Source organism: Tenrec ecaudatus, chromosome 1, assembly GCF_050624435.1.
Source record: "Tenrec ecaudatus isolate mTenEca1 chromosome 1, mTenEca1.hap1, whole genome shotgun sequence".
Taxonomy (NCBI): Eukaryota; Metazoa; Chordata; class Mammalia; order Afrosoricida; family Tenrecidae; genus Tenrec; species Tenrec ecaudatus.
Window position 1 is genome coordinate 115,605,811 of NC_134530.1, and position 19,794 is coordinate 115,625,604.

The window sequence follows — 19,794 nt, forward strand, 5'->3', positions numbered from 1 at the left end:
GTTAGATCATACCCTTTCTTCGCCCAACATCCTCCAAGGCTCCATCAAAGCCAAAGTGCTTACAAAGCCCTGCGCGACCCGCTCCCGCTTGAGCAGGGAACCCCGCTGGCGCCCACTCCGGCAGGAGCCTGGCCCGGGGTTCCCCGTCCGCCGCGGAGCCCCGGGGGACAGCTCGGGCGGCTCGCTGAGGCAGCGAGTGCGGCTTCTCCGGACGGCCTGCCCGCCAGCTACCTGGCCCTTCCCTCCGGCCGGCACCCTCTTCCAATCGCCAGCAAACCTTCAACGAAGCCTTTCGGGCGGCTATTTAAGGGTCCTCGGCGCCTTTTCTCCGGTTCTACTTTCCCGTCTCCTGGTTACTGTATGCATTTCTTTAGGCGGTCTGCTGGCTTTTATTACTGGGCTCCTGGTGACATTGTGCCTTAGCGAGGGCCTGCCAACCGACCCCCAGCTGATGGCGGGAAAGAAATCCGCGGGGGCAACGCCACCGTCGCTACGAAACAGAATCAACTCGAGAGCTGGCGGGGAGGGGGAGGGTCTTTAAAAGATCTCTGCGACCCCGGAAGTAAAAACTTAAGGACAGGGTCGCAGTAAAAACTACTTCCGGTTCCACACGGACGCCGAGGAGCAACCACGATGGCGAAAGCCGGAGACAAGAGTGGCGGCGGGAAGAAAGGGCTGAAGCGAAAAGCCGCTTCGGAAGAGCCTCAGGAGACGGAGCTCGCCGGGGATGGAACGGCGGCAAGCGGGGGTCCGGCCCCGAGGGCGGCTGCCTTCCCTCCAGGCTTCAGTATTTCGGAAATTAAGAACAAGCAGCGGCGACACCTCATGTTCACGCGGTGGAAGCAGCAGCAGCGGAAGGTGAGCTGGCAGCGCCGGGGCGGGGCGGGGCGGGGCGCATGCGCGGTGCCCCTCGCCGTGGGGTCGGAGCGCGGGGGGTCCTGGCACTTGGGGGACTGACCGCCTCTGCCAGGGATCCGAGCACGGTAGTTAATGGGACTGGGTGACGCCTCGTCTCGCGTGACCTGCTCCACAGCCGCTGCTTTGGCCTCACCTCCGCGTGGTTGCATGAGCATGACGTTGAAGGGTCCGATTTTAGACTGCACTTTTCACACCTTAGTGAAAATGACCCGGCCCCCTGGCCCCTCCTCCGGCCTAGAAGGTGAAGTGTCCCTGCTGCAGCTTTGCCCCATCCACCCAGCGTTGGTTACTTTCTAGAGCCTGTGATTTTTAAAAGCCACCAAACTTCTTGCCATCAAGTTCATTCCGACTCAGAACGACTCAATAAGCCCGGGTAATACTCGGTTAGGAGTCCCGAGATTTCCGATTCAAATCAAACCTTTGTTTATTTTTACATTATTAAACTTCTTATGTACGTCTTCTCTTACCAGACTTTTTGATTTTCTGGACTGTCTTATTTGTACCAGAGTGCTATTGGGCATCCAACCCATTCTGGTGTACTATGCGGGGTGAGGGTGGGGAGTGGGGCAGGGGTGGTTCTAAAAGAGTTTTGGGGACTGAATTCTGATTTGAGACCTGGTCAATAGGTGCTGAGAAGGAAAAACTTCCCCCCTATTACGTGGCATTATGTCCAGAATTCTCCAAAAGAAGATATTTTTCATAGTTAAAACAATCTAGAATATTTTAATGACAAAATAAATGAATAACTAATGGTGGTTTTTTTAAAAAAACTAATAATCTCCCCTTTGCTATTTTCTAAGAGAAGCAGTCAGCATAGCTAGGGCTTCCTTTAGGGTACAGCGATGCCACACAAACCACACACAAAAAGCAAACCCCGATTTCATATAGATTATGGGTATTTGCTAAACTTGAGACTGCATAGGAAATACGACAAATGAAATTTTAGATTCCCCAACTTGTCAATTTAGACTATGAAGGAATAAGATCTTTATTAAATCATATTAATTGGCCATTAAATTATGACATGTTTGTTTTAATAGATTGCAGAACTTTCCCAATTTAAGTAGCCTTAGCATAGTAATGAATCATTTTGTGTTTTTGTTATATACATGATGGTTTACAGTCAAACTTTGTTCGTTTATTAAAATTCTAGGAAAAGCTGGCAGCTAAGAAAAAACTTAAGAAAGAAAGAGAAGTTCTTGGTGATAAGGTAAGTAAAATTTTTGACCATCTGCTAAGGAATGCTTAGAGCAACAGAGGAAAAAGAGCCAGGAATTCGATAAAGAAATTACGTCTATAAACTTATCACACCCATGAAACCAAAAGCAATGGCAAATGCCCAGTTACTGAATGTTGTGAACGTCAATCCTGATTAAAAGAAGAAAAGATGTGAAACAGAACTTCAAATTTCCACAGAAACAAATGTGCAGGAAAAAAAAACCTTTAAACCTTGAACCAAGACTATCACATAAAGCCATTGTTATAAGTAACAAGTTTAGCCCAAGTAATAAAAACGTTTTGCCTTAATTTCAAAACCAAACCCATGGCCATTGCATCAATTCTGACTGGCGGCGACCCTGTTGGATAGGGTCGAACTGCCCCTGTGGTTTTCCCAGAATGTAACTTTGATCAGGAGTAGAAAGCCTCATCTTTCTTCCATAGAGCAACTGGGGATTTCAAACTGCTGACCTGACAACAGCCCGATTTGTAACCACTCTGCCACCAGTGTCCTAAGAGAGAATTATGCATATGAGTCTAATCTGGTAACAGTTCATCTAAAGACAGATGAGAATGTTCTGAGGCAGAGAATCCAAATTCATGATTATGATACAGTGTGGATAGAGAGAAAGGTGGCAACTTATCGATGTTATTGAAGTACTCATACAGAAGTTGTAGTTGTGTATATTGAAAGAAAGAAATATTTCGTGTTGTCACATTGAGTCGCCTTCTTTTAAAATTTGACATGGATTATTCAGGTTTACAACTCCCTACCTATCCACCCACCCACCGCCACTGGGTTAATCTCACCTCAGTAAGCCTGTGCTGCTCCCTCGGTCCCAAGGCTGAGACGCTACTGGCACAGAAAGCTCATCTTCCCCTCTGAGCTGCTGCTCTGAACCAGTGCTCCCACCTGGACGCCTTCACTGAAAGAGGGGCTGCAAGATGTTCATGGAACAAACAGATTTGAAAAAATGGCATTTTTCTCTGAATTTTTTGAAGGCCTCGGTCTAAAGAAAAAAATGTAACTAATGCCCCAACCCCCTTTCTGTTCTCCACTCAGCTTAAGGAATAGCGTATTAGCAAGTAATGTTGGCAGCGCCCGTGTGCCACTTCTTGCTTGCATTCCCCTCCGAAATAAACCACCTACGAGATGAAGTTTCACTACGCCTAGGAAGTTCTCTGTGCTGTGTCCGGAAACAGCAAACGTCACAGTGTTTTATATGTCTTCAGATTTGTGGATACGTGCTATGTACACTTCTGTAGCACAGCTCATTTTACTTACCTCGGTATTTGAGAGGCGGGGACACGTTTCTCTGACTTTGGGACTGAGGAAGGCCCCCAGTCTAGGCCTTGAGCACTTCAGAATCGGAGCCAAGGTTCTTTGTCAGGCAAGAACTTCAGAATGAGGAGGGAATGCCTTCTGGATTGGGTCGGGTTTGTAAGACCGATGACCTTACACAGAACATGAATCTGTGAAGAGTTAGAATGGGGAGTGGGAGGGGTGAGGCACCCAAATGGAGTGTGACGAGGGAAAACTGAGATAGTGCAGCAACGAAGGTTTTGCTGGTTTTGTAGTATGGATGGTAAGTGGAAAATTTCTATTGAAAAGGCTTTATGAAGTTCTTTTCTTTTTTTCCTAGTCACCTCTTTTTATTATTATTAAGGATCATTTTATTACAATCCATATGTCAATTGTATCAGGCATATTTGTACATATGCTGCCATCATTCTTTTTTAGACAATTATTTTCTATTGAGCTCTTGGTATCAGCTCTGTTTTTCCCACTCCCCCTCCCACACTCATGACCCCACACACCAACTGCTGTCTCCCCCCATGGTTTCTGTTGTTCTTCCCCCAGGAGATGAGTGTGTGGTTTTGTGTCCATCATTACAATCAGTTCCCCTTTCCTCCCTCCCCCCCTCTGTATCACTCTTCCCGTTCCTGCTCCTGGATTCCGTGGTGTCATGAGGTCTTACCTCCTGTCTATACCTGTGAACATGCTCCAGTCTAGTCCGAAGTGCCAAGCAGCACTGGAGTTGGGATAATGGGGGTTGAGGAAGCCTCAAGGAACCAGAAGAATACTGAGTGTTTAATCGGTGCTCTGCTGGGCCCTGGTTGACTCATTCCTTCCCTGTGACCCCTCTGTGGGGAGATGTTACATTATCTACAGGTGGGCTTTGGGTCTCTGCTCCAACCCCCCACCCCTTGTTCTCAACAATATGTTTTTTCATTGTTTGTTTGTTAGTTATGGGTCTTCTGGTCCCAATGACACCTCATGATTGCACAGGCTGGTGTGCTGCTTCCATGTGGGCTTGTTTCTCTGCTGGATGGCCGCTTGTTTCACTTCAGGCCTTTAAGACCCCAGACGCTGTATGTTTCAGTAGCCGGTCACCATCCACTTATGCACCCATTTTGTCGTCAGCACTTGCGCCTGGGAGGCTGAGCATCACAGAATGCCAGTTTGTTAGAATACAGCGTTCTTGTGTTCAGGGAGGGCACGAGCAGAGGCTCGAGTCCATCCACTGCTTCAGTACATTGCCATATAAATATGTGCATAGGCCAGTACCTCTATTTTTATGGTTAATGTATTTACATATGGACACACCTATCCATAACTTTGCTTCCTAGATCATTCCTCTGTTTCCTTTTACCTTCTGCCCCACCATCACGCTTGCCCTACTTCTGCCTCATAGTACTTCCTCTCAGCTAGATTGCTGTTGCTCCAACACCCCCAGGATCTCTATATCCTCCTGGTTGTTGATTTTAATTTCCTAGTTCCCCTATCTATGGTGTGTGCTCGCCACACCCTTCCTTCACCCCCTGCTTCCCCCAAGTCCCTCTGGGACCGTCGGTCCCTTTGCTTTCTCCTTGAGCTTTCTTCCCAATTCTGTACAATGTGAGTAGGCAAACCTACAATGGCATAGACCAAATAGAAAACAAAAGACTAAAAAAAAAAAACATAATTCAGGTCTGTCTGTTGCCCTTTACAACTATCTCCCCGTAGTCCTGGGGGAATTCTGGGAGCTGCCCCTCATAGTCCAAGGCTATTTTGCGGGGAGTTAAGTTTTATTTATAGCTACTCTTAGGTTCTGGCTTATACTTAACAAACTATGAGGGGATAACCCCCAAAATGGAAGATTTACCCCCAAAGCTATGTGTATTTAAATGTTTTTACAAAACAACCTTATCACCTTCAAAATACTCTCCATTACACTTAATACATTTGTCCAATCTGCAATTCTTTTTTTTTTGCTCAGCATTTAAGTTCTAATACAAACCATAAACAATATTTACAATATGAAAGTAGATAAGCACAAACACTCACCAACAATAAGTCATTTTTATTGAGTAGATTTCAATCCATTGCAGCCCAAGATGACTTCCGCCTTGGGGTTGCTGGTGGATTTTTTTTTTTGTTGCCCTAATCATTTTCTTTTTATCTATTTATTTATTTATTACATTTTATTAGGGGCTCATACAACTCTTATCACAATCCATACATATACATACATCAATTGTAGAAAGCACATCCGTACATTCTTTGCCCTAATCATTTTCAAAGCATTTGCTCTCCGCTTAAGCCCTTTGCATCAGGTCCTCTTTTTTTTTTCCCTACCCTTCCCTCCCCGCTCCCCCTTCCCTCATGAGCCCTTGATAATTTATAGATTGTTATTTTCTCATATCTTTCCCTATCCGGAGTCTACCTTCCCCCCTTCTCTGCCGTCCATCTCCAGGGAGGAGGTCACACGTGGATCCTTGTAATCAGTTCCCCCTTTGCAACCCACTCGCCCTCTACTCTCCTAGTATCACCTTTCACAACCCTGGTCCTAAAGGTATCATCCACCCTGGATTCCCTGTGCCTCCAGCTCCCATATGCACCAGTGTACAACCTCTGTCCTATCCAGTCCTGCAAGGTAGAATTCGGATCATGGTAGTTGCGGGGAGGAAGCATCCAGGATCTGGGGGAAAGCTGTGTTCTTCATTGGTACTACATCGCACCCTGACTGACCCATCTCCTCTCCTAAACCCCTCTATGAGGGAATCTCCAGTGACCGACAAATGGGCCTTGGGTCTCCACTCTGCATTTCCCCCTTCATTCACTATCGTGTATATATATATATATATATATATATACACATACATATATATATATATATACATACACACACACACATATATATATACACATACATATACATTTTTTTTGCATGATGCCTTATACCTGGTCCCTTTGGCACCTCGTGATCGCACAGGCTGGTGTGCTTCTTCCATGTGGGCTTTATTGCTTCTGAGCTAGATGGCCACTTGTTCACCTTCAAGCCTTTAAGACCCCAGACACTATCTCTTTTGATAGCCGGGTACCATCAGCTTTCTTTGCCACATTTGCTTATGCACCCGTTTGTCTTCGGCGATCGTATCATGGAGGTGTGCAGCCAATGATATGATTTTTTGTTCTTTGATGCCTGATAACTGATCCCTTCGGGACCACGTGATCACACAGGCTGGTGTGTTCTTCCATGTGGGCTTTGTTGCTTCTGAGCTAGATGCCCGCTTATTTATCTTCAAGCCTTTTAAGACCTCAGACACTTATCTCTTTTGATAGCCAGGCACCATCAGCTTTCTTCACCACATTTACTTGTTCACCCGCTTTGGCTTCAGCAGTTGTGTCAGAAGGGTGAGCATCGTAGAGTGCCAATTTAATAAAAGAAAGTATTCATGCTTTGAGGGAGTGCTTGAGTAGAGGCCCAAGGTCCTTCCGCCACCTTAATACTAAACCTATAAATATAGACACATAGATCTAGTTCCCCATCCTCATATATATATTTGCATGTACATGTCTTTGTCTAGACCTCCATAAATACCCCTTGACTCCTAGCTCTTTCCTCCATCTCCCTTGACTTTCCTCCTGCCCTACTACCATGCTTCGTCCCCACCTGGGCTACAGCTATATCTCTTCTCTAAGCAACCTTACCTTTGATAATTCCCCACCAGGCCTGCCACTCCCCCCTCACTACCATTTTGGGTCCTATGTTGTTCCCTTGTCCATGTGTTTGTTAACACCACTTCCTTACCCTCCTACCTCCCCCCACCAATCTGAAATTCTAGGAAACGTTTCTCATACTCATCTCTAGATAGCTGACAGCATCTCCCTTGGTTTTTTTTCAACTCTTCTATGTTGTCTAATCGCTGTCCTTTCATGTGTCTTTGCATGAAACCAAAAGAAGTCACACGGAGTGAATTCAAGTAAGGTGTATGGGGAAAGAGAGGCATGCTGTTTTTTCCCAAAACCTTGCTCACTGAGATGGCTGTGCACCTCATGTGGCATGGACTTTTTGTGTCACACACTGTTATGCAACCTTTTCGGAACCTGTAAATAGAAAGCTAGATTAAGCGTTCTGACCTCGTGGAATGAACTGCAAATGCACTATCCTCCTCACATCAAAAAACTAGTGAGCACCATCATGATCTTTGATTTCACTTGAAATGCTTGTTGGGGGGGGGGGGGCAAAGTGATGATGGCGACTTCCACTGGTTTGATTGATGTTTGTTTGCTTTCGGGTCGTGAGAATAGCACCATGTCTCATCACCAGTAATGACCTTGGGGAAAAACAGTCTGGCCACTTGGAGGTTGTTCTTTCAAAGCACTGCATGTTTCCACTCGACATTCTTTTCCTGGTCAGTCAGAACCCGAGGCACAAATTCTGCAGAGGCCCTTCTCATTCCAAAATCTTCCATTGGAATTCATTGAACCCAGCTCCAAGATAGTCCAGATAATTTCCCCATCTCTTCAATGGTCCGTTGTTGGTCTTCGAGCACAACGTGCCTGAATTTTGTCGACATTTTCATCCATTTGGGAAGTTGGCAGGCATCCAGAACGAGGTTTGTCACCAATCGACATTTCACCTTTTTGAAGCTAGAAAACCACTCGTACTCTTGAGTTTTTCCCATAGTGCTGTCCTTGCAAACTGTTCAACATCACAACAGTTTCTGGGGAATATTTCTCGGAGTGGGAAACAAAATTTCACAATCACACACTGTTCTCTTAGATTGGCTATCCAAAGAAAAACAAAAAGCAACGAGGTTCAAGTGAAACTGCTTTTAGGAAAAAAATCAGTGACCAGAGAGAACCTTGCAGGCAGTGCCCCTGGGTGCGCTGACTCACAGCAAGAGTTGCTCCATGCTCGGGGCTCGCCTGGGGGACAAATGCATAGTATGAAAGTTCTGCCTAGCAGAGCTTTCCCCCCCAATTTTTGGGGGGGATGCCTCCTTGTATTAAAGCGTAAGATTGTAATCATTCCTCTAATAGCCTAAGAAATACTAAGTAATGATAAATATCTTTGAAGAATGGAACACATTTTAAATGATTATGCAAATAAACCACGCATGCATTTTAATATGAAGTTATCACTATTGGACTGTTTTGACTTGCAAATTTAACACAGTGAGCACTTTAGTCTGTAACTTTCAATTATTAGTCAGTTACAGCTGATCAGCATTTGAAAATAGTCTTTTTTTAAAAAACCAGAGGATGACTTTCTAAGACTGACCCCTTTAAAAAAATTGTTTATAAAGTAATCTCTTAGAGTATTAAAAAATAGAGTCCTAATATTTCATATATTTTTAAAAATATCTCTGCTAGTATGTGCATTTTTATTTAGTTGTAGAGTATAGCTACACTTCTATGTTATTGCTCTTTCACTTAACATTATATAATTCCTTGATCTTTGTTCAGTATGTATGTTTCTGGATTCTAATAGTATGCTATCACATTGAAATGCCGTATTGCTTAGTCATTATCCTTTTGGACATTGACATTACTAGCTTTTTATTTCCATTTTGAATAGTGATAATACATATTTTTTGGTATAAATTCCTTTCTCTTTGCTTTCATTCATTACCATAAATATGCCAGACTATAATGACTAGAAACTAATTTGTAGCTATTTTAATTTGTTTCTGAATGGCTTTCTAGAAGAATTGGATCAAAGCCACAGACATATATTAGGGGCCTTTACTTTAAAATTACCATGGAAAAATGGGACGGAAAAATAATGAAATTTTTACATAAGTTTTTTGAAGCCCCTTTGTGTGTACTTTGTAGATTTTCCTTATTTTTTTCTTATCCTTTGATATTTATCTCTTTGGAAGATTATTGTTAATTTTAAGTCATTTTATATAAGGCTCTTACAGCTCTTTTAACACTCCACACATCAGTTGTATCAAACGTATTTGAATATATGTTGCCATTATCATTTCCAAAACATTTTCTACTTGAGCCCTTCGTATAAGCTCTGCTCCCCTCACCCCTCCATCCCACCCTCATGTCCTTGATCAATTATGTATGTTTTTATTGTTTTTCATATTGTTGATTGTGTCCATCCACATTTCTGTTATCTGCCCCCTTAGGGTGGGGCGTAAGGGGAAATATCCAGTCTTGTGCTGGGTTCCCCTTTATAATTCTTCCCGTCCCTAACCATCTCCTGCCCTCCTGATATTATTGCTACTCCCATTACTGTTCCTGAGGGCGTGGGCTTATCGTTCCTGGGTTAGGTGGAAGATTATTTTTATCCCTACCTCTTTTTGCTACTTCTATTTGGTTCAATGTATGCAATTCTTTTAATGTGATTCTCTACTTGGTGAGTTAAAAAGCTTTTTATTCAGTGTCTGTAATATTGTTTCAGGGAGTTGAACAAAATAAGGAACAGGTTGAGGTTTTTAGTATTTGTAGATGTATTTTTCTCCAACAGTAATGCAAAAGTATTAATGCTGCTAAAATTTAATACCTTTTCTTTTATTTAGGCTCCACCAAAACCTGTACCTAAGACCATTGACAACCAGCGAGTGTATGATGAAACCATAGTAGACCCTAATGATGAAGAGGTAATATTGGGAGTCGCAAATATATTTGCATAGCCTCACTTGATTATTGTTGTAAGTGCTGGTAAAGTTGGATAATGGAGTGGTTTCAATATGATGTTGGCATATTATTTACTGTGCATTATTTCTTAGTTGAAATTGTCAATGTAGAAAAATCTAAAAATCATTTCTAGATATTGATTGTAAATATGCCACACTCACGGCCATCGAGTTGATGCTAACTCATAGTGACCTGATAGGACAGGGTAGCTGGCCCTGTGAGTTTCTGATACTAACTCTTTATGGGAATAGAAAGCCCTGTTTCCCAAGGAGTGACTGGTGTTACCAAACTGCCGACCTTTCTGATCACAATCCAATGTGTAACCACTATGCCCCCTGAATTCTTAGATAGCTTGTATATTTGTCATTGAATCTCTGAATATTGCCTTTAGTTAAAGTATTTTACGTCATTTGAAAAGCACTTCTCATCTTTCAAGAATGATTTCTTTTAGAAGGATCAACACAAGGTAGGTTGCTGTTTTTGTGTTAGTTTCTCTCAAGTCAGCTCTGACTCTTAGTGACCCTGCGTACACCAACGTGTACACTCTCCGACCCTGAGCCACACTCGGAATGGTTAGGTTTGAGCCCATTGTGGCGGTCACCGTGTCAGTCCAGGTCATTGAGGGGCTTCCTTATTTTCTCTGACCCTCTCCATTACCAAGCTAGCTTCCTCCAGGGACGGGTCTTTCATCATAACAGGACCAAAGTATGTGAGACCAAATTTCACCATCCTGACCTCTAAAGAGCATTCTGGCTCTACTGCCTTCCTCCAAGACTCGTTTATTCCTTCTTATGGCAACTCTTGGGTAATCTCTGACAGCACCATACTTCAGATGCATCAATTCTTCTCCAGCCTTCCTTATTCATTATCCAATTTCCACATGCATATGAGGCTATTAAACATACTGTGGAGTGGGTTATGCGTACCTTAGTCTTCAAAGTGACATCTATGCCCTTTTAACACAGATTTGCCCATTGTCACGTCCGTTTGGGATAGAGGTTAAGATATCCCAAATGTCCATCCTTTCCAAAATGCTGCATTGCTCCCATTGTTTCTGATATCAACTACTACTACTACTACCTTCAGGATTCTAGCTTCTGCCTTAGGGTTCTGTAATTTGCTGCATTGCTTCACAGAGCTCACAAACCAGAGGAATGGCTCACCTTGTTGTAGAAGATGATAATTGGGTCACACAGTAGGCCACTGGCTCAAGTCTCCAGAACTGGAGGTCAGATGGAGCTGATCCAGTTTCAGGATCGAGCGCAAGAGAATACGTTTTGCCAGTGTTTCCACAACCTCCGAGGTCGTGCTCAGTGTGGCCGTAGAGATTAAAAATGGCCGAAAGTGAAATGAGTTTTTGACTGATCAAAGCACTTGTGTCACCTAGATGGCTGTTATTAGAGTCTTCTAGGGTAAAACTGGCATCTGATTGGCATTTTTCACCATGATTCAGCACAAGCAAATGCTTTCTACACATCCTTGTTGCGAGGAGGCTGGGCCACAGAGATGGCGTTTTCCTCATTTCTAAAGAATTAGGAAGATGTGTGTTCCTCTGTTGAAGAGAGGTCAGATTAAGGATAGTTTGGGCTTTACTGTGCATGTTAAACTGGCCAGATCTGTCTCAAGTTCTGTGACACCCAGCCGCCTGCTTTTCTTAATTTAGGAGGAAGCTGGAAGTTTGCCTAATAAGGGAACAGCTTAGAACAGGAAATCAATTCTTGTTTAATAATTCTTGTCAAGGATGATGGTTAATTGGCAGAACACACTCCCCCCACTCAAGGAAACTAAAGGTGATTACTTGAGCCATACTCTAATAAGACAAACTTATGATACATTTCACCTTAATCCTGCCTCATTAAAGTAACAGAGAACTCTAAAATGGGATTATGACCATAGGTGTAGAGGCTAGGACTTGCAATATATCACAAAATGGAGGAGTATGGAGATTATGGAGAGAAGGCCCATATTAACTAATTCCCTGCATCTCACATATTAGAGATTTTGTTATACTCTGATACTTAATAGCATTTGATGTGGGAGATTTTGTTATTTCCTCAAAAATGCTTAAGTTTCAAAATAATCTTACACTTTGCATATTTTGACAGTGCCGTAAAGTATTCAAGATTTTAAAACTTGTTACGTCTTTTAAGTTTTTGTTGAGAAAGCTTGGGTTTGTACTACTTCATTTTATAAGCGTACCAACATTTATTTATTGATTTGCTAATTATTAGATAATTAGATTTCTACCTGTTAATTTTGTTTGTGTCTGCTTTCGGAAAATTCCATCCACCTTCTTTCATGCATCTGCTGACATAGTCATTTACTCATTCACTTAGTTAAGTCGTCCAGCATTGAGCGCCTGCGATGTATTGACGCCTGTTTCAGGGACTTCGAGATCATCAGTGTACTAAACCAATAATGCCATGATGTGTAACTTTTTGTGTGATATTTTCATATTTATGGGAGCTGTATCTTCAAGGTAAATTACTAAAAATGAGTGTTTGGTCAGAAGTTGAAATTGTTGGGTCAGAAGTTAATATATGTGCAAACCAAAAAAACACATCTCCACTGCTATCAAGCCTATTCTGACTCTGAGTGAACCCTGGAAGATGGAGTGGAATGCTCGGGGGATTTCCCAAGGCTGTGGACCTTGATTGGAGCAGACGGCTTCTTTTCCCATGGAGTGGCTGGTGGACTCAAATTGCTGACCTGTCAGTAGATCAGTGCTTAAGCTACTGTGCCTCCGGGCCTCTGTCCTAGCATATGTTCTCATATGGGAAAAATTATGTCCATGTTTATGCTTGTTTTTGCAGAGGGGAAGTCACCCAACCTCTTACTGTCGCCTTTAACGTTTATCCCTCCCGAGCCTTCTTCAAATGCTCCACTAGCTAGGCAGTTAGTGACAAAGAATCTTACCGAACCTCTTAAAATGTTTGCTAAGTATATTGTTTATTTTCTCAATGTTACTTTATTTTTTCTCAGGTTGCTTACGATGAAGCTACAGATGAATTTGCTTCCTATTTCAATAGACAAACTTCTCCCAAGATTCTCATTACCACAGCAGACAGACCTCATGGGGTAAACACTTAGATTAATAGTTTCTGAATTTGCTTATATTATTTTGTCTTGAAAACTGTCCAGAAAAGTTGGATCATTACTTAATTATTTTAGCTAATGCTTATGAGTACGTTGAATAATATTACTACTGGAACTGTGTTATAGATTCACTAAGCATAATTCTTCATGATAAACTTTCTCAACTATAGTACTATTACATTTCTCCCTGGATAACTCTTTGTTTTGGGACACTGTCCTATGCATTGTACAATGTTCAACAATGTCCATAGCTTACCCCCTGAATACTAGTAGCATCCATCCTCTATCACCATTGACAGCAACACAAAATATCTCCTTACATTGTCAAGGAGGGCAAAATGGCATTTAGTTGAGAACCACTGCCAAAGTATCATCTGCCTTTGATAAGAAGATAAACCACTGTTTATACTTCATCCTTTTCCCAGCCTTGTTCTCTGTTAGTAATACTGTCTTCCAGTTATCAGTGGAGTTCCTGGATGGTGCAGATGGTTAATGCATGTGTTTGCGAACATCAAGATTGAAGGTTCAGGTCCACTTAGAGAAACCTGGAGCTCAACCACCCAAAATTCACCTGTGGAAACCCTCTATAACACTCTTATGCCTAATTCTACACGAGTGTTCCACGTGAGCTTGATTCACCTTGATGGCACTCGTTTAATAACGAGGACTCCTACCCTTATAATGTCACTTAAGATTTTATTGTTCCTATTACCTTTGAGGACTGCTTTCATTTTGTTTTTCAGAGAACAGTACGACTTGGTGAACAGCTCTCCACGGTTATTCCAAACTCACATGTTTATTACAGAAGAGGTCTGGCTCTGAAAAAAATTATCCCTCAGTGCATCTCAAGAGATTTCACAGATCTGATTGTTATCAATGAAGACCGGAAAACACCAAGTATCCTTTGGGTTTTTTAGGGAGTTTTTCTTTCTCCTTTAAAATATATTTAAAAGAATGCAGACTTTGTAAAGACTATATTCCTTGTAACAGCATAAATTTTTTAATCATTTTATTGGGGGCTTTTACAATTCATCACAATCCATACATACATCCATTGTGTCAAGCACATTTGTACATATGTTGCCATCATTCTCAAATCATTTCTTTTACTTGAGCTCTTGATATCAGCTCATTTGCCCCTCTCTCCTGCTCCCCCTTCCTCAGGAACCCTTGATAATTTATAAATAATTACTGTTTTGTCATATCTATACTGTCCATCTCCCAGTGAGGAAGTTATATGTAGATCCTTGTAATGGGTTCCCCCTTTGCACCCCGCCCTCCCTCCACCCCAGTCAACATAATTTTTATAGCCAAAACGTACGCAACTCTACATAAGGTCACTTTGGGTGGGAAGTGGCTCAGTGGCAGTGGTCCAGGTTGGTTGGCTTGGTATTTTGCTTCCCCCCCCAAAATTCTATAAATTTATTTTTCCTTCTTTCAGCAAACATTTATTGAGCACATTATATGTGCAAGGCATTGTTTAATGCTCAGTAAATATGCAGAGATAAAAGTCAGCCATCCAGTAGCATGTGGTTGAATAGGGGAAAGTCTTTATTCTTTATCAGTGTCTTTATTGTGTAGGTAAGTCTCATGAGAATGCGTGAAGTTAGCTACAGCTAGCAAGGTTCTAATGCTCCCTCAGTTTGCTTTTTTCCTTCCACTTGGCACACGAGAAGCTGTGGCACGTGGCAGGTCACTTACCGAACCAAGGCCTTCGTCCAGGCTTGACTTACAGGCTGTTAGAAGATGGACTTGGCAGTGGTGAGCAGTCTGCACCCGCCAGCTGACCTTTTAGTAAGAGTGTCAACGCCCAAGGAGCTCAACTAAAACAGTGGTTTTGAGGGTAAAAAAGTGACCGTAGAAGTGAAAGACCTTCTACAGAAAAAAATCAATTGGATTTGGCAGGAGAGGGGGAAGTTGAAGATACAACTAAATGCAGCTGTGTGTGTAGATGAATGGAAGCGTGTTGATGTTTGTGTTAAATTCATTGTGTACATATTGACTTTAAACAGTCTTCATTTTGATGCCATTTAAGGTTCAATTCTTGAGATGATCGGCTGAAACAATGTAAGTGTAAATGTTCTGTAAACATATTTAAATTGTCCATTGTTAGAATTTCTGCCTGATTGTCCTGGCACTGAACAGTAGCCAAAATTGATTACTGGAAGATCCACGTGCGATGTTTGGGTGGCAGAGATGAAGCTATGGTTGGAGCAGACTGATGGCTCCTCGCGATGACAACAGCGGCAACAACAAAGAAGGTGCCATGCAAAGACTTGAGAGATGCGCGTTTGCTGCATTGCCCTGGGGCTCCTAACCCAGCTGATTGTAGGTAGATGTGTTGGATTTCATTTTTAGTGTAGCATGATTCTCTGTAGATAATAGTTATTAATTGGTTGATTGTTTTTAATTGGTGGTACAGTAATCCTAAGAGGAAGAGTTTGTCTCTTGAGAAACACTAATCTTCAGGAAGAGAGCTTGGGTAGGGGTCTCAAGTCTTCTGGGGTAATACTGAAAGGTGACCGCATATCCAGACCACACATATTAAAATGTGCATTTTGGGGTTATAGGTCTCCTAAACATAATGCTAAAGTCTTTGCATTACTAAAGTTAGTCTAGAGTCTCATCCTGTCTTGTGATTCCTGATAGAAAACATGGAGTTTTTTTCCTGCTTTGGATGGGGCCCTAGTGACAGTGGCCACCACTTGGCTACTAACCCCACGATCAGCAATTCAAAGCCGCCAGCTGCTCCATGGAAGGACTTTCTACTCTAATTAGAAACTCAAAGAGGCATGTCCACCCTGTCCTATAGGGTGGGCATCCACTGATGGGTTTTGTGTTTTTTTAGGTGAATGTCCAACATTATAACAAGCATTTTACCCTTCTTAAAAAGAGAAAAAGTAGAACTACTTAAAGTTAATTTATTTTTTGGAACAAATTTGGTCTGCACAAGACCTTTTTAAGGCATTAAAGAGCACCGATGTTACTCTGACGACTAAGGTGTGCCTGACCTAAGCTGTGGTATTCTCCATTGCATCATGTGCATGTGAGAGTTGGACATTGAATAAAGAAAACTAGAATAGATGCCTTTGAATTGGACTGCTGAAAGGACAAACCAATCTATGAGAAGAAGACAGACCGGAGGGCTCCTTAGAGGCGAGGATGGCACGCCTTTGGACATATTGTCAGGAAGGACCAGCCTCTGGAGGACATCATGCTTAGTGGAAGGAGCAAAAAAGAAGACCCTCAACCAGATGTACTGACACCGTGGCTGCATCAATGGGCTCAGGCATGGAAACAGTTGTAAAGATGGCATGGTGTTTCATTCTGTTGTGCATTGCGTCACTATGGTTGAAGCTAATTTGATGACACCTAACATTTTTTGGGAAAGATTTAAGTTTGGGGGGGAAGTAAATAAATTTCAGTTAACTCAGGGTTAGCACGTACCCACCCATTAATCCAGCTGTAGATTTAAGGCGCTTTGGGCATACAGGGAGGCCTTAGGTGGCCTAAGGAAGACCTATACTTGGCTGCTGACCATAGGTTGGAAGTTCGAGTCTACTAAGGGGTGTCCTTGAAAGAAAGATCCAGGAAATCAGCCATTAAGTTTTTATGGAACTTTGTTATACCTTGATACACAAGGATTGAAATTCACAGCAACTGGTTTGGTCTTGGTTTGGGAGCGTACAGAGGACTGGTTATTTTCAATAATTTAAGATTTTATTTAAAGCATTTCAGTATGTTCTTAACTTTACAAACAGATGGACTTATTTTGAGTCACTTGCCACATGGTCCAACTGCTCATTTTAAAATAAGCAGTGTTCGTCTGCGTAAAGAAATTAAGGTAAGTTTCCTGCCGTTCCTTGATGGCATTGGCCCTTTGTCTTATCGCACATTTCACTATCACCTGTATTTCTGAAAGGGAGTCTTTTGCTTTGTAATGGAAAACTCCAGTAACACTTAAAACATCAATATACATATACGTTGTCTCTTATAACAATGGTGCTTATCCTGGTTAAAGCAGTTCTTGTGAGATTGTGATTAGATGATTAGGCCTTCATGACTACAAAATACTGGTTTTATAGTAGGAGTTTCTTTTTGTTACTTCTTTTTAATATCAATCTTGGGCATGTATCAATTCATGTTTGATAAGCAATCTGTGGTAGCTTGTTAAAACTTTACAAATGTCTTATGTCAATTCTAATTCTTGACAATTGGAGCGCGAGGTATACTTCTTGGCTTTTGAGATTTCTTTCCTTTTTCTAGAGAAGAGGCAAGGACCCTACAGAACACATACCTGAAGTCATTCTGAATAATTTTACAACACGACTGGGTCATTCTATTGGGCGTATGTTTGCATCTCTCTTTCCTCATGACCCTCAGTTTACTGGACGGCAGGTTGCCACATTCCACAACCAACGGGATTATATCTTCTTCAGGTTTCACAGGTGAGGAGGTGCTTTCATTCTTGGACTATGACTTCAAATATGAAATACCTTGTTAGCATCAACCTGTTTTCTAATATAAAGTGTTATAGATGAAAATAAATTTGGGTTGACCACCCTGATTTCTTCAACTCTTGTATTTAACTTTGAAGGTACATATTCAAAAGTGAAAAGAAAGTGGGAATTCAGGAGCTCGGACCACGTTTTACCTTAAAATTACGATCTCTTCAGAAAGGAACGTTCGATTCTAAATATGGAGAATATGAATGGGTCCATAAGGTATGTATTATTTGAAATTACTAGTACAATGTTTCCCCAAATGGGCTATACCTTAGTGGTGCACTGGTGTGCTCAGGGTAGGCTGCAAAAGCATCTGCCTGCACTCCCTGGAGTACAGGCTGAGGTCCAAAAGTGTTTCATTAGGGTTGGGGAAACTTTTTCTGAAAAGGTGGAGGCAGTAGGACAAGTAAGTTTGGGAACCTATGTACTAGTAGATCATTTAAAAAGTATTGAATATAAAGGAAACCTATGTACTTTGAACTTTTAGTATTTATACATTAAGTTCTACAGGCAGTCCCTTGGTTGTGAGTGTCCTATTTACAGGCAACTCCTACTTGCCATTTAATGCAGGGCTTTGAACTGCCTATGATAGCTGGCAAAGTAAAATAATAGACCAAAATTTTTAAACTCTTGTCATTGTAACTAGAACGGGTGGTGGGGAAATAGGGATTGAAGCCATGGAGTGGGATACTTGGAAGAATCATAGTGAACCCTTTCAGGGGCCTGATGCAGATTGAACTATTGGCACTCTGGAGAGCCACACTTGAGTGGTTTGGTCGGTCACCATTTTTGAGTGGATGCTCCCATTTGAAGCCGTTTTAATGTTAACTTGTACTTACTTTGAAACAAATCTATTTCTAATAAAGTTCATCAGTCACCACCTTTGCTTGAGAAGACGTAGAGCTGTTCTTAGACTAAATGAAAGCTAGCCATATGCACCTGTTCAACTGAGTCACAAATTCTTAAACATGCTATAGATGTTATTCATAATCCTGACTGCCTGTACTTTGGAACTTCCCACTTCCCCCCTCTCCCCCAAATCAACTGGAGAACCAATCCCTGATGGTCTAGTGATTAACCTTGGGTAGTACAGACCTACTAGTTGAAAGTAGCCCACCTTAGGCTGTATTTCAAGTGGTTACAACCTTGACCTATGGAGTTCTTTGCACCATGGAGTTGCCATCAGTCAGAATAAACTAGTGGCAACATTTGAAGTATCCTAAAGCTCTCCAACAGCATCAACGGAGAACCTGTTAGGAATGCAAATTCTTGGACCACAATCCTAAGAATTACCAGTTGGGGGTGGGTATGGGAGGAAGTCAATGGTTTGAGTGCTATAGCTTTAATGGTAGAAATTTTGTATAAGTTTGAGGATCGTGATTTTGAATGAGTGTCAGGACTTTAGAACATTTCTCAGTCCAATAAGCCGTATTTTTACTGTAAAAATTATGTACACATGGACCAGTTACTTCCAACACCTGTTATGTATAGCATATACTGCTATAGATTTAAAATTAAAATTTCATTATTTTTTTATAACCCACATTGATGTTTTCTCCTCCAATTTTCAGCCCCGGGAAATGGATACAAGTAGAAGAAAATTTCATTTATAAAGTTTTGGAATAGCAGCATTAGAAAAATACTGGTTTTTGCTAAACAGGACTATCATGAACTTGGTAAATTCTGACAGAAGAGCTTTTTCAAAATTGCATTGACATATACCTTTTCATGTCAAAAACTACAAAGTGCCATGAACTACCAGTTTATGCAGCATATGTGAATAAAAGTGATTTTGGATGAAGATTTGTTTCCTAAAATGTATTATTCTGCGGTAATCGTGAATAAGTTGGAATACAGTCTACTTTCCTATTTGTATTTTTATGGGCATGTGGGATGGATAAAATGCTTGCTAGATCTCATGTAATCCATTGGTTCCATAGCAGACACATTTTGAAACCCTTGTTTGGTCGTTTTGACTTAATTTCTTGGATAAATTAATTTGGGGGGGGCCAGGATTCTTAAATGTTTTAAATGGAATGATGGCAGAGAGTTTGTGGTAAACCTTTCACAGCAGCCCTGGTGGACAGTGGGCTCAGCTGGTCTTTTGTCTTACAGTAGTCCTTCCAGGCACTGTGT

General features: G+C 41.8%; 1 protein-coding gene across 1 annotated transcript; it reads left to right on the plus strand.

Moving 5' to 3' along the window:
- The first annotated feature begins 31 nt into the window (after positions 1 to 31).
- Positions 32 to 19,459, plus strand: RPF1 (ribosome production factor 1 homolog). Its single transcript, XM_075557686.1, has 9 exons — positions 32 to 858; positions 2,072 to 2,128; positions 9,940 to 10,020; positions 13,040 to 13,135; positions 13,897 to 14,050; positions 16,915 to 16,997; positions 17,420 to 17,601; positions 17,751 to 17,877; positions 19,230 to 19,459. Exons 1-9 carry the CDS (start codon positions 634 to 636, stop codon positions 19,269 to 19,271), a joined length of 1,047 nt encoding a protein of 348 aa, XP_075413801.1. The 5' UTR covers positions 32 to 633; the 3' UTR covers positions 19,272 to 19,459.
- Positions 19,460 to 19,794: the final 335 nt, after the last annotated feature.

Excerpts from the sequence above, each read along its gene's own strand:
- RPF1 (XM_075557686.1), top strand. The coding sequence starts at position 634 with ATGGCGAAAGCCGGAGACAAGAGTGGCGGCGGGAAGAAAGGGCTGAAG. Across the intron at positions 14,051-16,914 it reads TGAAGACCGGAAAACACCAA|ATGGACTTATTTTGAGTCAC; the intron begins GTATCCTTTGGG and ends CTTTACAAACAG. Across the intron at positions 17,602-17,750 it reads ATCTTCTTCAGGTTTCACAG|GTACATATTCAAAAGTGAAA; the intron begins GTGAGGAGGTGC and ends TTAACTTTGAAG.